Consider the following 15,053-nt stretch of genomic DNA (forward strand, 5'->3'; position numbering starts at 1 on the left):
CACACTGCGGTCTCGGGACCGGTCTCGAGGCTACTTGGCAGATGTTTAGACCGGTTTTGACAGTGTGAAGCCTGCGGTTTTCCTCAGAACCGGATAGCCTCGAAACCACCTCAAGAGGTAGTCTCGAGGCTGCTTGATGCGACCTTGTGAATGGTGAGCTGCAGTGTGAAGCAACCGTCCACAAAACCGGTTTTGATGTTGAACGTGACCTCATATAAATTCGACGAGTCAGGCGTCGCCACAAATAAACACTAGGTAACAGTTGTCGACATGGCCATAAGATCAGCGACGCGTTAGATTGCTTGCTTGCTGGAGATTTGCGCAGACGCTGACATCCAAACGCAATTAGACAATACCCACAAAAATGCAGACATATTTTCGGTAATCAGTGAGTAGGCCTATATGCGTGAGCGTGGATTTAACAGAACAATAGAACAATGCCGTGCTAAAGTCAAGTGGCTCAAACTACACTATCATAAAGTTAAGGATGCTCTGCTAAAAACTGGCAGCTCCACAGATGAAAAAGATACATTTATTTAACCCTGACATCCTAGACCTAGAATCACAACCCATCACCCGTCCAATAAATCCGAGTCCGTCAACACCGCCAACTTCTCTTCATCATCATCATCATCATCATCAGCAGCACCAGTAGCATCTCCGACTCCACTCTCCAGCCGAAGACAGCACGGGCATGTCCCGTTTTGGTGTCGTAGCGTTAATACTAGTGTACCAACGCTTTTTCGCCTCGTTTCTTTTTCTTTGAGGAAGCCACTGATTTGCACTCACTAGCACACTTGTTCTAATGTAATGTGCAGTGCATGCAGTGTGCCTGCTTGACGTGCTTGTTACCCTTAATGTGAACATTAATTAAGCCACACTGTGGCTTGTGAAAGCGTTTCAATTGTAGGCTATGTTGATTATTAAATAATAAAAATAATAACGTGCGCTGCGCTGGAAGTCTGACACAGTGACTCGCTCATCATCATTCATTCATTTCTGCGCCTGGAAAATAGCAGATCTACAAGCTCACAACGCGTCGCGGATGCGAGGCATTGTGAGCTGGTAGATCAGCGAACGTCACTCGACGCCTACTATACAGGTCTATTGATATGCAAATAGGCTTGTTTCTTTGTTAAACAGTTCTCGAGGTGTGAACTTCGGGGGGTGCGAGACCCCGACTCAGAAAAGGTTTGGTCGTCGGGGATCACTGCAACACTGTTCCACACTGCGCTGTCGCGCGTCATTGGATTGTTACATCAACTTTCGTGCCTGAATTTCTTGGCGACCAGAATCAGCAATGTCGCATAGTTGATGACGTCTGTATTCAACAGCGAGGCACTATGTGCATACCGCCACCTATAGGATCGGGACGTATAGTGCTAGTGATCTACAGGGAGGCCAGAAGGCATGCCAATGTGAATGCTGGCCAGCGTGAACCAGCAACCGTTTTCAGAATCAGTTCTAATCAAACGGATTGCAGTGTGAATCCGCCCTAAGTTAAGGCATAAGAACTGGTACTTACGACAATCAAAATACAGCCCACTGTGTTAAATGAAACAGTGTGGATGTTTATAAAGGATAACATTGGTAGATACAGTACCAGAGATAAATGAAACAGTGTGGGTGTTTATATATTATAACATTGGTAGGTACAGTACCAGAGTTAAATGAAACAGTGTGGGTGTTTATAGAGAATAAGAAGGTGTTTCTGATTTCCTTATAACTTGATTGACAGGGACCACCAGGGTTACCGGGGCAGCCGGGGGAGATCGGACCAGAAGGCATCGGTATACCTGGACCTAAGGTACGCACGCACGCACGCACGCACGCACGCACGCACGCACGCACTCTGCGAACTAAATCGTTACCAAAAGATTTCTTCACCAATGTGTTTCTAAAGGTGTGTAATAATATGTACTAAAAGGTTGAAATTCAACTCCCGGGGGAAACTTCATAAAAAAAACTGATGAAAGTGTGTATCCCATTAACTTTACTATACAGGAAAAAAATACAAAAAATAAATCTGCTTTAAGTAGCATGTAAGGGGTCAAACTAGGGGTTTTACATGATGCTGAATCCATTGCAAGCATTTGTTTTGCACGAAAAACATTCCGTGGGCTACAATTGGCCACACAACTGGAAAAAAGGTATGTGGGGGTGTTTTTAGCACATGGAATATTTTTCGTGCAAAACAAATGCTTGCAATGGATTCAGCATCATGTAAAACCCCTAGTTTGACCCCTCACATGCTACTTAAAGCAGATTTATTTTTTGTATTTTTTCCTGTAAAGTTCAGGAAAAAGGTTGTTCCCCCGGGAGTTGAATTTCAACCTTTTAGTACATTATTACACACCTTTAGAAACACATTGGTGAAGACCTTTCTTGGTAACGATTTAGTTCGCAGATTTTCTTATGTTTCCCTTATTAAGAGCACATTTCTGACTTGAGAACCATTTTTAAAATGACAAGCTCAAGAACAGTATTTTAACAATAAAACATTGTACCAGGGTGCTGCAGAACCCTTACTAATTAAGTGTGCCTGCCATGCAATGGCAAAACACTTATTGTAATCCGCCATACTTTAGTCAGTAAGTAAGTAAGTAAGTAAGTCATGTTCTTGCAAATTTCTGCTCGTAATAACTGCCGCACAATTTACGCCACCCACGCAATATATACATCAAAACGTGCGGCTCGGCCGGGAATGGTGTGCTATTACTTTTCTAAGAGAAAAGTTGTATCGTTTAATTGATATTAATTTATTAGTGAATTAATTTTACCCATTGACTTATAATGGGAATCGCAAAAACTCACATTCAATATTTTTTTTCTCGCAAACCATAGGGGCTACAGTTTCAAAACTTGGAGAGGAGATTTATAATGATATCAAGGATTAAATACAAAATAATTTCGTCAGTTGGCCTCATGGTGGCGCTATAACAGTCCACTTTACCTTTCGGCCTGTAACTCTTGAACCGTGGGTCGGAAAATGAAAATTCCTTTTTCCCTGGATTCCTTGGGTCATGACGCATCTCCTCATATAGGCCACGCCCATTTGCGTCAGGATAGATTTTCCGCCATTTTGAATTTTCTTCAAAACACACTTTTTGCTCCTTTTCCTACATATTTTCTCCAAATGTCACAAAAATCGATACACACGATCTATGGACTCATGCGATAAACATATTTAAATGATATTTTGATAGTCCATACCGTTCTTCCGTAACAAGGTTCCAAAGTTAGCGGGAGGAGCCCGTTTTGTAAGAAGTAGCCATAAATCACAAACGAAACATCCAGTCAACACCAAATTTTAACCACAAGTGGGGGACGCTATACTGAACATATACCCAAAAGCATTTCCACTTCGACCCATAGGGGGCACCACAAACGCGCAAAACGTAACCGCTAATGCTAATGCTAACAAATGCTAATGCTAACAAATGCTAATGCTAACACATGCTAATGCTAACAAATGCTAATGCTAACAAATATGCTAATGTTAACACATACAAGGTTGCACACACTTAGCGAGCTGCAGGCACACTTAAAATTTCTTAGAAATTTTCTTTTCTAGTCTCTGTTGTTCCATTTCTACACACCCAGAGTTCAATCCCAGGGAAATCAACCTCTGTATGGAGATTACAATATAACAGGTTCATATCAAGGTGTTGTTTTGTCTCTCAGGGTGACAGAGGGGGTCCTGGGATCCCCGGACCCTCGGGACCAGCAGGGATCGGTCTGTTTGGCCCCAAGGTCAGTGTCCATGTCAATGAATATTTATCTGGACAAGTAAAATGATGTCACATTATAATGACTGCACCTACTGTATATATGTGGCGGAGAGAGTCGCAGCCCCAGCCTGAAGCCTCAAAAGTCTAGTATCTGCCCTCGTTCCATAGGGATATGGGTTAGGGTTACCCTTTGGAGTAATGGTTAAGATATTGGACCTTAACGTGGGAGACCCGGGTTCGAAACCGGGTGGGGAGGTTCGGATCACCTCCGTTACATTGGTGCCATGACCCGGATCCGGGCTTCCCAGTAGGAGGAGGTCAAAGGGGGGTGAGTGTGGCGGAGAGAGTCGCAGCCCCAGCCTGAAGCCTCAAAAGTCTAGTATCCGCCCTTGTTCCACAGGGATATCCCTTTGGAGTAATGGTTAAGATATTGGACTTTAATGTGGGAGACCCGGGTTCGAAGCCGGGTGGGGAGGTTCGGATCACCTCCGTTACATATATATGGATATTGTTCTGTAATTGTACTGTAACTGTTCTGTTACTTTACTGCAATGGATGGTGTTAAGTAGATTTAAAAGTAAGTACTTGTACTTTACTTGTGTTTCCAATTTCCAAATATTGTACTTTTACTCCACTAAATGTATTTGAAAACTTTAGTTATTTAGTTTAGTTAGTTACTTTGCAGATGTACTGTAAATGATTATATTATAGAACATACATAAATCCACTTTAGCCCTATTTTATACCTTGGCTATTTGAAAATAGCCGATCTACAAGGTCTACAAGGTTGTGAGCTTGTAGATCTGCTATTTTCAAACATTTTGTACTTTTTCTTTTAGTACTTTAACTAAATTTTAATGCCAACACTTTCATACTTTTACTCAAGTACATTTTGAATTCCCGGACTTTTACTTGTGACAGAGTATTTCTACATTGCAGTGTTGATTACTTTTACTAAAATATGCAAGTGCTTTTTCCACACAACTGCTGATACTGTAACTGTGTTGTGTGTTTCCCAGGGTTCTGTTGGTCAACCGGGCCCTCCAGGTCTCCATGGGCTCCCAGGGGAAGGCATCCAGGGGCCAAAGGTACCACAGACACACAGCAGAGCATGAAAACCAACACTGGAGGAGATGAAATCAAATCTAAACGTATAACTTGACCCCCCCCCTCTTTCCCCAGGGAGAGCCTGGCTTCCAGGGACAGATGGGCCCTCGGGGGCCCCCAGGGGAAGGCCTGCCCGGGGAAAAGGTACCGACAACACACACACACACACACACACACACAGCTACTGGGTGCCATGCTCACATTGCTCAGGGGCGTCACAAGGGGTAGGAAAGTTGGACTGAGTTACCGGGGCCCAAGGTGGAGGGGCCCTAGTAACTTTAGCTATTGAAAAATAGCAGATATACAAGCTCGCAGCGCGGCACCGAGTGCCGCGCTGCGAGCTTGTAGATCTGCTATTTTTGAAAAGTCGTGAAAATGTGCGCAAATCTTTGAATATATGTATTTTTTTAAGTGAACATTTGTAACTCAAATTTTGCTTCTGGGGGGGTCCCTGGAACTAAATATTTTGAGATGGGGGGGGGTCCTTCACATGAAAAAGTGTGAGCATCACTGACATGGAAACGTAGGTTTCTTGGCACACATTTTCACGATTTTTCAAAAAATAGCAGATCTACAAGCTCGCAGCGCGGCACTCGGTGCCGCGCTGTGAGCTTGTATATCTGCTATTTTTCAATGGCTAACATTCATGGGGGGCCCGCAGTCAATCCTTGTACCCAGGGCCCAGAATTTGGTGTGACGCCCCTGGCCATGCTGATGGAGCTAGATATGTTTTCGATTGATTGAAAATGTTATTCGACAAAAATGGAGAACAGTACAAGTATAGTCGATACAATAGAAATGTAGTACAGTACAAGTACAGTTAAACACGTTCTTGTTTACGTTGGAAGTCCTGTGCATTCAGATCAGCCAACACAGGTGTGTGTGTGTGTGTGTGTGTGTGTGTGTGTGTGTGTGTGTGTGTGTGTGTGTGTGTGTGTGTGTGTGTGTGTGTGTGTGTTTCAGGGGGACAGGGGCATCCCAGGAGACCGGGGCAAGAAGGGAGATAAGGGAGACTTCGGAGAACCAGGATCTGCTGGACCAATGGTACCCTGACCTCTGACCTTTATGCTACCCTGACCAACATGCATGCATGTTTTTATTACTGCGCTGTGCCAGCAGAGTGCGAAGTACTGCTTTACTATGAATAGCTCCACCGGCTGTCTGTCAGTCTGTCAGTCTGTCCATCACACTTCACGTCACACTTTTGCCCTACTCTTATCTCCGGCACCGTTGCCCCTATCCATGCCTAACTTTGCATACACACACTCCTTGGATGGCAAACCACAACCCCCACCCCTCATTTCTCACATGGCCCTCTTCTAGCGCCACCACCAGGCTGATTTTTGCAAACACATTTTTGGACACTGCTCCTACAGATTTTGCCCTAAAAGCACGCAAAGCGGTACACAGTATGTCTACAGTCATGTCATCAACATGGATCTGTCCCATTTCCCATATTCCCTCCTGATTGGCTACCATTGCCTTATCGCTTATCTCCCGATTAGGGAGTCTTACTGGTTTCAAAGTACACATCAGTACACATTATATTGTTTAGAGTAGACTAATGCTATACCATATGTTCATGGTTTACCTATGCTACTAGTTTACTGAGACACTACTACTAAACCCTAACCTGATTAGGGAGTCTTACTGGTCTATTTTTATTTATGTTTGTTTGCAGTTGCGTTTAGAAGTTCAGTTCTAATCAGAGTCAAATCTTGCAGGGCCGGCACGGTGCGAAAGGCGACCCGGGACTGACAGTGAGTAAAACACAAGGATGAATGAATGAATGAATGAATGAATGAATGAATGAATGAATGAATGAATGAATGAATGAATGAATGCATGTGGTAATAAAAGGAAAGAGCACATCAGCACCTGCATGAATAGGATGGATAGTAAAAAAAAAAAAAAACATTTTGTACAGTACAGTATGTAGCAATGATTCTTTCTTTTTGTCCACAGAGAGACGAAGTCATCAAGATAATAAGGGAGATCTGTGGTGAGTTGTCCACTGGGTAAGGTTGCCCGTTGGGAACGATGTCCACTGGGATCGGTGCCCGTTGTACCCGATGTACCCGTTGCCTTACCCCATTAAGACCAACCGCTTTAACCATTATTTTATGCTTTAAATATTTCAAAAATAGCAGATTTACAAGCTCACAGCACGCGCTGCGAGCTTGTAGATCTTCTATTTTTGAAAAAATGTAATTTTTGTCTTTGATTATGTCTTTTTTTAAGCGGAAATGTGTGTGTTATGTTGTGTTGTGTGCCCCCTGTAGGCTGTGGTCTGAAGTGCAGGGAGAGCCCCCTGGAGCTGGTGTTTGTAATCGACGGCTCGGAGAGCGTGGGTCCAGAGAACTTCGAGCTGGTCAAGGACTTTGTTAATGCGCTGATTGACCGCGTGTCGGTGTCGCGCGAGGCCAGTCGCGTGGGTGTGGTCCTGTACAGCCACGTGGACATGGTGGTGGTCAGTCTGACCCAGCAGAGCAGCCAGGAAGACATCAAGGTAGGCCTGCTTTCTGTGTGGAGTTTGCATGTTCTCCCCGTGTCTCCTAGGGTAGATACCCTCACAAAGAAACATGCAGTAATACTGGTCTCTATACTGCCTCCTCCTGGCCAGCCAGGATGGAGGGGAAAGGAATTGGTTGGAATAACGTGTTCCTTCCACGCGCTACTTCCAACCGGGGAATATCCCCCCTGTCAGGTGATAAGAAGCAACTTAACCTCCTCATGCATAGAAGGAAGCATGAGGTCAGTCTGTTGCTCTCCCCAGGTTGGCAGAGGGAGAGCAGTGCCCAGGATTACATTCGATAATTGGAACTGGGTGAAAAAGTGTTTTTTAGGGGCTGGGACTATTTGACCCGTTTTAATGTGTGACCGCAAATTAAAACGTCACGATTAATTAGTTATGTTTTTCCCCTCCTACAACACATCCATCAGGTATTATGATTATACTTGGAGGAACTTCTTTTTTCTTTTCTTTTTCTTTTTTCAAAAAAGAAGAAAGTCTTAAAATTACTGGTGGCCACACCCACCAGTTAATTAAGTATGCCTGGTTGTCATGGTGGGTGGTGACCCAGCTGAAGTTAGCCACACCCACAGTGTTGGGTGTATGGTAAAAGGAGAGGGGATGAGTTTATGATGTCATTATATCAGTGTATTTCAATTGGACCTTTTGACTCAGAGGGCTATATTTATATTATATGAGTACCAGCTCTTATGTCTTAACTTAAAGGCCTGTCCATATTGTCTCTGAATGCTATGAGTATTTACTTGGAGTATATATACTTTGTCCGTCCAGGCGGCTGTGAGGAAGATGCCCTACCTGGGCGAGGGCACCTTCACAGGCAGTGCCATCCTGCGGGCGGGCCAGCTGCTGCAGGCGTCCAGGCCGGGCGTCAGGAAGGTGCTGGTGGTCCTGACGGACGGGCAGGCGGACCGCCGCGACGCCACGCAGCCCGAGGAGGCGGCGGCCGCGGCCCACGCCGCCGGGGTGGAGGTGTTCGTCATCGGGGTGGTGAGCAGCAGGGACCCCATGTACCAGGACTTCAGAGACGAGATGAGAGCCATCGCCTCCGACCCCGACGACGAGCACGTCTACCTGATAGATGACTTCATGACACTGCCTGGTGAGACTCACCTCGCGTAGCCAGGCTGACTCATCTGCCGAGAGCCAGAGAGTAACACATACTGTACATGCAGGTCTCTGTTTCAGACTGATACTTCAAAAATCTAAATAAAATGACCAAAAAAAGCCATTTCAGTCCAACTTTAATAATAATGGCCGGGTTTCCCAAAGCGATTTTAGCCCATCGTTAAGCCCATCGTAGCTCACACATGGTCGTAGAGACCAAGCCCCGATCGTCATGTTCTCAAGTGCTCATGTGCGTCTTGCGGTGACATGCTTCCTAGTTTCTTCTTCTCTGAGCTGTTATTGTTTTGTTTTTTCGCACTGTTTTTTTTTTTACTTTGCGCTATTAAGTTGGAACTATTGCTGTATTGACTTTGACCTCTAAGGACCTTCCAGGAGAGTGCTCATGTGCGTCTTGCGGTGACACGCTGCCTAGTTTCTTCTGCTCTGAGCTGTTTCTGTTGTTTTTTTTTGCACTGTTTTTCGACATTGCACTATTAGGTTGTGTTGGTAGTTTCTGAGTATGTGTCTTGTTTAACAATGACAGTGAGATACTTGTTGCACTAACTAGCATTGACTGCTTTGGTCTCTTTTTGTAAGACACTTTATGTATATATACTTATATTTAATTCGCCCCCTCTATTGATGCACCTTCTCTTTTTTGGTACTGTACTGCTCTTGTTTTTACTCTTATCTATTTTTTCCTACTTCTCTGTAACTTTGTAAATAACTGTATACTGCTGTGCTACAACTGGACAACTAAATTTCCCCCTTGGGATAATAAAGGTATCTATCTATCTATCTATCTATCTATGTTCCTGTGTTTGCATGGGTTCGGGCAGTGCGACTTATTTAGAACCCTACAACTACACCAACATTCAGATTTCACAAACAAAGTGCTTAATAAAGTCTCACACCTGTCTAAAAACGGTACGGCTTTCTATAATTACCCGTATCCTCAGTGTTCTTTAATAAGAAGCCTTTTTGTCCGATCACTGTCTGTTTATCTCAATGGGGTTGGTGCGCATGGGGAACGCCAGGAAATACATGGGAAAACAGAACGCGATCGGATAAAAAGGCTTCTTGTTAAACGGGTAATTATAGATTGCCGTACCGTATTTAGACAGGTGTGAGACTTTATAAGCACTTTGTGAAATCTGAATGTTAGTGTAGTTGTAGGGGGTTAAATAAGTCGCTCTGCCCGAACACATGTAAACCCGGAAACATGACATCGGGGCTTGGTCTCTACGACCATGCGTGAGCTATGATGGGCTAAAATTGCTTTGGGAAACTCGGCCAATAACTAGAGATGCAGTCTCCCATTGGGGGCCTTCACAATTTTACATCTACAGAGTTACAGATCGCGGCTCCAGTGATGAACTTACAATGGGTTTATATAGGAAGGGGAGCCCCATGTGGCCCTCAATTATAAAAAAAAAAAAACATATCCTGAATAACATGGTAGCCTATGGTGAAAACAGAAATAAAAAATGTTGGCTAATTCTAGGTTAAAATGATAATAGTAGGACACTTAGAGTAAAGTGCTGAGTCATTCATTGTGTTCAGCTCTAGAGAGTAAAGTGCTGAGTCATTCATTGTGTTCAGCTCTAGAGAGTAAAGTGCTGAGTCATTCATTGTCTCCCCAGCTCTAGAGAGTAAACTGCTGAGTCATATCTGTGAGTACAACGATGGAACGCTGTTCATCCCCAACTCCTTCCAGCCCGGACCCCCCCTGGTGGCCGTTCCCACGCATGACACCCTCCCCCACACACCTGCTCCCCATCACTACAATGTCCCAGACAGACAGGTAAGTGCACGCATGCACGCACGCACACACACGCACGCACGCGCGCACACACACACGCACGCACGCACGCACGCACGCACGCACGCACACAGGCTCACACACTGTGTGTGTGTGTGTGTGTGTGTGTGTGTGTGTGTGTGTGCGTGTGTATGTGTGTGTGTGTGTGTGTGTGTGTGTGTGTGTGTGTGTGTGGTAAAGTATTCAATCAACGATCAATGAATTAAGACAAAAACATAAAATGTTAAAGGGGAGGTAGTCAAGTCTGTAACACATTCCCTCCCCTCTATGACAGGCATCAAACAGGTCGTTGCCTTGATTCTTTCATTGATTAGAGCAGGGGTCTTCAACGTTTTCAGGCCGGGGACCCCCAAACTGATGGGGAGATGGAGCAGGGACCCCCTACCACCTCGTAGTGTGGGAGGTCGGGCCTACGACATATTTTTTATTTTAAACATGTACAAGTTACAGCGAGCAGGGTGGGCCGTACCACTACCATTTCTAAACATACTACTAACTGAGAATGCAATGTAAATAATATCAACAATCTGTCAATTGCATAGTGATCATGTATTCAAGCTATTCAAAATGGATAGAATCATGATTTATTTTTTAACATAAATGTGAAAAATGAAAAAAAAAAAAGATTTTGAAATCTTTTTTTTTTTCTTTTTTTTTTATTATTTCGCGGACCCCCTGCAGTACCTCCGCGGACCCCCTAGGGGTCGCGGACCCCCTGTTGATTAGAGAGATCACCAACGAGCACTTGACAGTGGAACAAAACCAAAGATACAGCCAGGGGGATGTGTCTTTCTGCAAGGAAACACCCCAGCACAACAACATAGTGGCTGATAGAGGGAAATGACTGCAAAAATATTCATATACATACAGTATATATATATATATATATATATATATATAAAATAATAGACTTAAAGTTACCTAGTTTCCCTTTAAGTTTCCCCAACAGCAACGATGTGTTCGTTTCTCGCTATGTTTTCCCAGCATGAACCTGCGGTGGAGGTGGCGCTGACCCCGCCCCCGACCACACCCCTCCCGGATCAGCTGACGGAGACCACGCCCTTCTACGAGGAGGAGGAGGAGGAGTCCTCCAACGAGCTGCCGGGAGTCACCACCACAGCGCCCCCGGTGGACCGGAGGAAGCAGAGCTCTGTGATGGGACCCCAGACCCCGCGCAACAACTGGCTCTACGGCCCCGAGACCACCCGCGCCCCGCCCCTCACCCCCCAGCCCTCCCCCCTCACAGAGCATTTTGTACCAGGTAAACTCTTCTACACCGTACCTAAGTCTTATATTAACACTTAGACTGCCATGCAGATTAGCTGCCAAGGATTTACGGTGGCGCTGTGCAGTGCGCACGTTGTGTGAGAGGCGACTCCCGTTCACGGCCGTTCAAAGTCTTTTCTTTCATGCGGAGAAGAAAAAATACTACCGCGATGATCTGTGTGTAAGATATGGTCCATAGAAAACATGATGATCTGTGTGTAAGCCATGGTCCATAGAAAACATGATGATCTGTGTGTAAGCCGCATAGAAAACATGATGATCTGTGTGTAAGCTATGGTCCATAGAAAACATGATGATCTGTGTGTAAGTTATGGTCCATAGAAAACATGATGATCTGTGTGTAAGCTATGGTCCATAGAAAACATGATGATCTGTGTGTAAGTTATGGTCCATAGAAAACATGATGATCTGTGTGTAAGCTATGGTCCATAGAAAACATGATGATCTGTGTGAAAGTTATGGTCCATAGAAAACATGATGATCTGTGTGTAAGCTATGGTCCATAGAAAACATGATGATCTGTGTGTAAGTTATGGTCCATAGAAAACATGATGATCTGTGTGTAAGCTATGGTCCATAGAAAACATGATGATCTGTGTGTAAGCTATGGTCCATAGAAAACATGATGATCTGTGTGTAAGCTATGGTCCATAGAAAACAGGCCATTTTGAACAAACAAGAGATTTCTGCAGCCAGGATGCATACAATGGGCATGGGTGCCAGAAGTCGCCAGATGTAGTATTCCGCGAGGCATAAAACGTTTTACTCTGATCGGTAGAGCACCACCATGAGACTGATTTGAAAAATTTGAAGTGGCATTTCTTCCTCTTGCCTAGTGGGAATGTGTGTGCAAAAAAAAAGCAGTTTCAGTTGCAAAACTGTTGGGGTGACAGGTTTTCCTCCAATCAGGATAGAGAGGGGCCTTCCTCCAATCATGGTCGAGTGGGGGCGGGCCTTACGCGCACCAAGGCCCGCCCCCACTTCCTCATGATTGGAGGAAGGCCCCGGCCTGTCACCTATAAGTGAAATCACCCTACCTTTAACACAATTTCAACACAAAACAGTCTCACTGACGCTTTAATTGTCCTTCCAGAGGTGGGGTGCGGGCAGCCGCTGGACCCCGGGCCGTGCCGGCAGTACGTGGTCAAGTGGTACTACGACCCCGAGGCCAACGCCTGCGCCCAGTTCTGGTACGGAGGGTGCCAGGGCAACGACAACAACTTCGACACCGAGACCAACTGCAAGGACGCCTGCGTCTACACGTAACGAACACTAGGGGAGCCAGAGAGAGAGAGAGAGAGAGAGAGAGAGAGAGAGAGAGAGAGAGAGAGAGAGAGAGAGAGAGAGAGTTTAACCTGTTTAGATGATGTCACTGCTGGACTGAGAAGGCATGCACTGAAGACGTTTCATTGCTCAAAATGTTTTGGGGTTTGTGAGACGATTCTAAGATGACCCGATGTTATTCTCCATATAGAGAAACTCAGCGTCAGAACGTCACAACGTACCTACTCTTTTAGCTTTTGAACAGGGGCCAAATTACACCTTATTCTGCATGGGTTTTCAGATCAAAATGGCCCGTACTTTTGTGAGGGGGGGGGGCCATAGATTAGGAGATTAGAGACCCTTAATATATTGGAAATTACTAAATATAATAGCCTGTAACTTTATATGTAGATACTATGGGCCGCTATTTGTATTAAATTGAAAACTAAATTAATAAAAAAATAATAATAATCCTCACCACTGTCGCCAGTAGGGGGCCCCTTGGGTTTATAAAACCCATCAACCCATTATAAATGACGCTTTTAAATGACAAAAGCTCATCTTCCTGGGGTCTGACACAGAGAAGCATTTTTAAAAAAAACAAGAATTACTTCAACTTTACAATCACTATAATCTATTTGAAAACAGCCAATCCTTCATGAAGACATTGTGTAGGGGAGGGTGAATTTGATATTTCAGATCTACAAGCTCACAACGTGTCGCTTCGCGGAGTTCGCGCCACGCTGTGAGCTCGTACATCTGCCATTTTCACTATTCTTAGGGTGCGGCGGTCACACCTACCTGGAGTTTAACCCATGCGGGTGGATTCAGACCATGCCTTTCAATGAGAACGGAGTGGTAATTTGTTGCCATTGAAAAGCGTAGTTGGCAGAAACCGCCCTCATAGACGGCAGAAACCGCCCTCATAGACTTTGATGTGTCTGTGCCCTTAAACCTTTTTTAAATGTATTTATGGAAATTATTTTATTTTATTTGATTTTGTTTTATGTTGGAATTGTCTTTAATTGATGAAAAGTTGTGACTTGTTTTTGTTTAAAATTTTTATACATAATTTTGAAATACATACAGTTTATATTTTTTAAACATAGGAGACAGAAAAAAGGGGATATTTACTCACGACACATAAAAATGTGTCCACGACCCAAACAATCTTTAGGGGGGGGGGGGGGGTGGGGGAGTCCACAGATGCCTTGTGGGGGGGTCACCAGATGCCAGTTAAGTGATAATTTATGGACTTGTAAACCCATTTAGGCCTGAACTTCAAATATTATTCAAAATGTACAAATTGTGTGTGGCTGTGTATGCGTGTGTCGCTGTGCGTGTGGCTGTGCATGTGTGTGTGCGTTCGTGTGCAAGCGCGTGTGTGAGTGAGTGAGTGTGTGGTCATTTCAGGGTCATGGCCTGGCCACTTTTATTTTTTTATTTTTTGCCAGGGCAAGGAGGCCATCAAATAAAACAACATTTAATCCATTGAAAGAATTAACACTAAAACTGAAACAACTTGGGTAATAAATGATATCCATGTTATTGTCTAACTGCCTTATAGTTGCTTTTATACCAAATGTAAATAATGTCTCAAGTCCTACTTCTTATCTCTCTCTCTTTTTATTATTAATTAATTACTATTAATCTTCATGATGTGATATTTTTTTTTAAAAAGGACAACGCTTGAAGACTTGACTGTATGTAAAATAAGTTGTTTAATTGTTTTAACACTTTAAAAAGCTTTAGAAGGAATTGTTAAACATATAGGCCTACTTGGTTATCACACCCAAACCAGCATATTTCAATAAATAACAAACGTATATGCATTGTATTTAACATTGTGACCATTTCAATGGACTGTATATAAGTGACAACTTTGAAGACATTAGAATAAACTTGTTTTTGAAAGTAAAATCGGGTGACATTGCTGCATTCATCAATGACGTGTGAGTTATGTGTATGTTTTTGAGCGGTGGTCACACCGTCTCCTATACGTGGCCGTGTGTGGTTATGTATGTGTGCTTGTCTGTATGTAGCCTGCAGTACCTTTTCTGACCACACATGTTAAGGGAGGGGCGCTGTTGTTCAGGCCAGGCACACTCACACTCACACACACACACACACACGCACACACACACGCATACACACACACGCGCAGCCTCCACCGTTCAGTTCACACAAGTGTGATTTTTTAACATAG

The 15,053-nt window shown here is 44.2% G+C and overlaps 1 protein-coding gene across 1 annotated transcript in view; it reads left to right on the forward strand.

Annotated features, from left to right (window-relative positions):
- col28a1a (collagen, type XXVIII, alpha 1a) overlaps positions 1-12,850 on the forward strand; it is a gene marked incomplete at both ends in the record, with an annotated part of 48,153 nt that extends 35,303 nt beyond the window's left edge. The window contains 12 exons of the mRNA XM_080735213.1: positions 1,739-1,807; positions 3,685-3,753; positions 4,751-4,819; positions 4,914-4,982; positions 5,802-5,882; positions 6,563-6,598; positions 6,804-6,840; positions 7,121-7,347; positions 8,143-8,470; positions 10,119-10,279; positions 11,282-11,558; positions 12,678-12,850. Coding sequence (XP_080591339.1) covers positions 1,739-1,807; positions 3,685-3,753; positions 4,751-4,819; positions 4,914-4,982; positions 5,802-5,882; positions 6,563-6,598; positions 6,804-6,840; positions 7,121-7,347; positions 8,143-8,470; positions 10,119-10,279; positions 11,282-11,558; positions 12,678-12,850 — 1,596 coding nt within the window. The remainder of the gene's footprint in view (positions 1-1,738; positions 1,808-3,684; positions 3,754-4,750; positions 4,820-4,913; positions 4,983-5,801; positions 5,883-6,562; positions 6,599-6,803; positions 6,841-7,120; positions 7,348-8,142; positions 8,471-10,118; positions 10,280-11,281; positions 11,559-12,677) is intronic.
- Between the last annotated feature and the right edge of the window lie 2,203 nt (positions 12,851-15,053).

Source organism: Nannobrachium achirus (genome assembly GCF_963921795.1).
Source record: "Nannobrachium achirus genome assembly, chromosome: 10".
Taxonomy (NCBI): Eukaryota; Metazoa; Chordata; class Actinopteri; order Myctophiformes; family Myctophidae; genus Nannobrachium; species Nannobrachium achirus.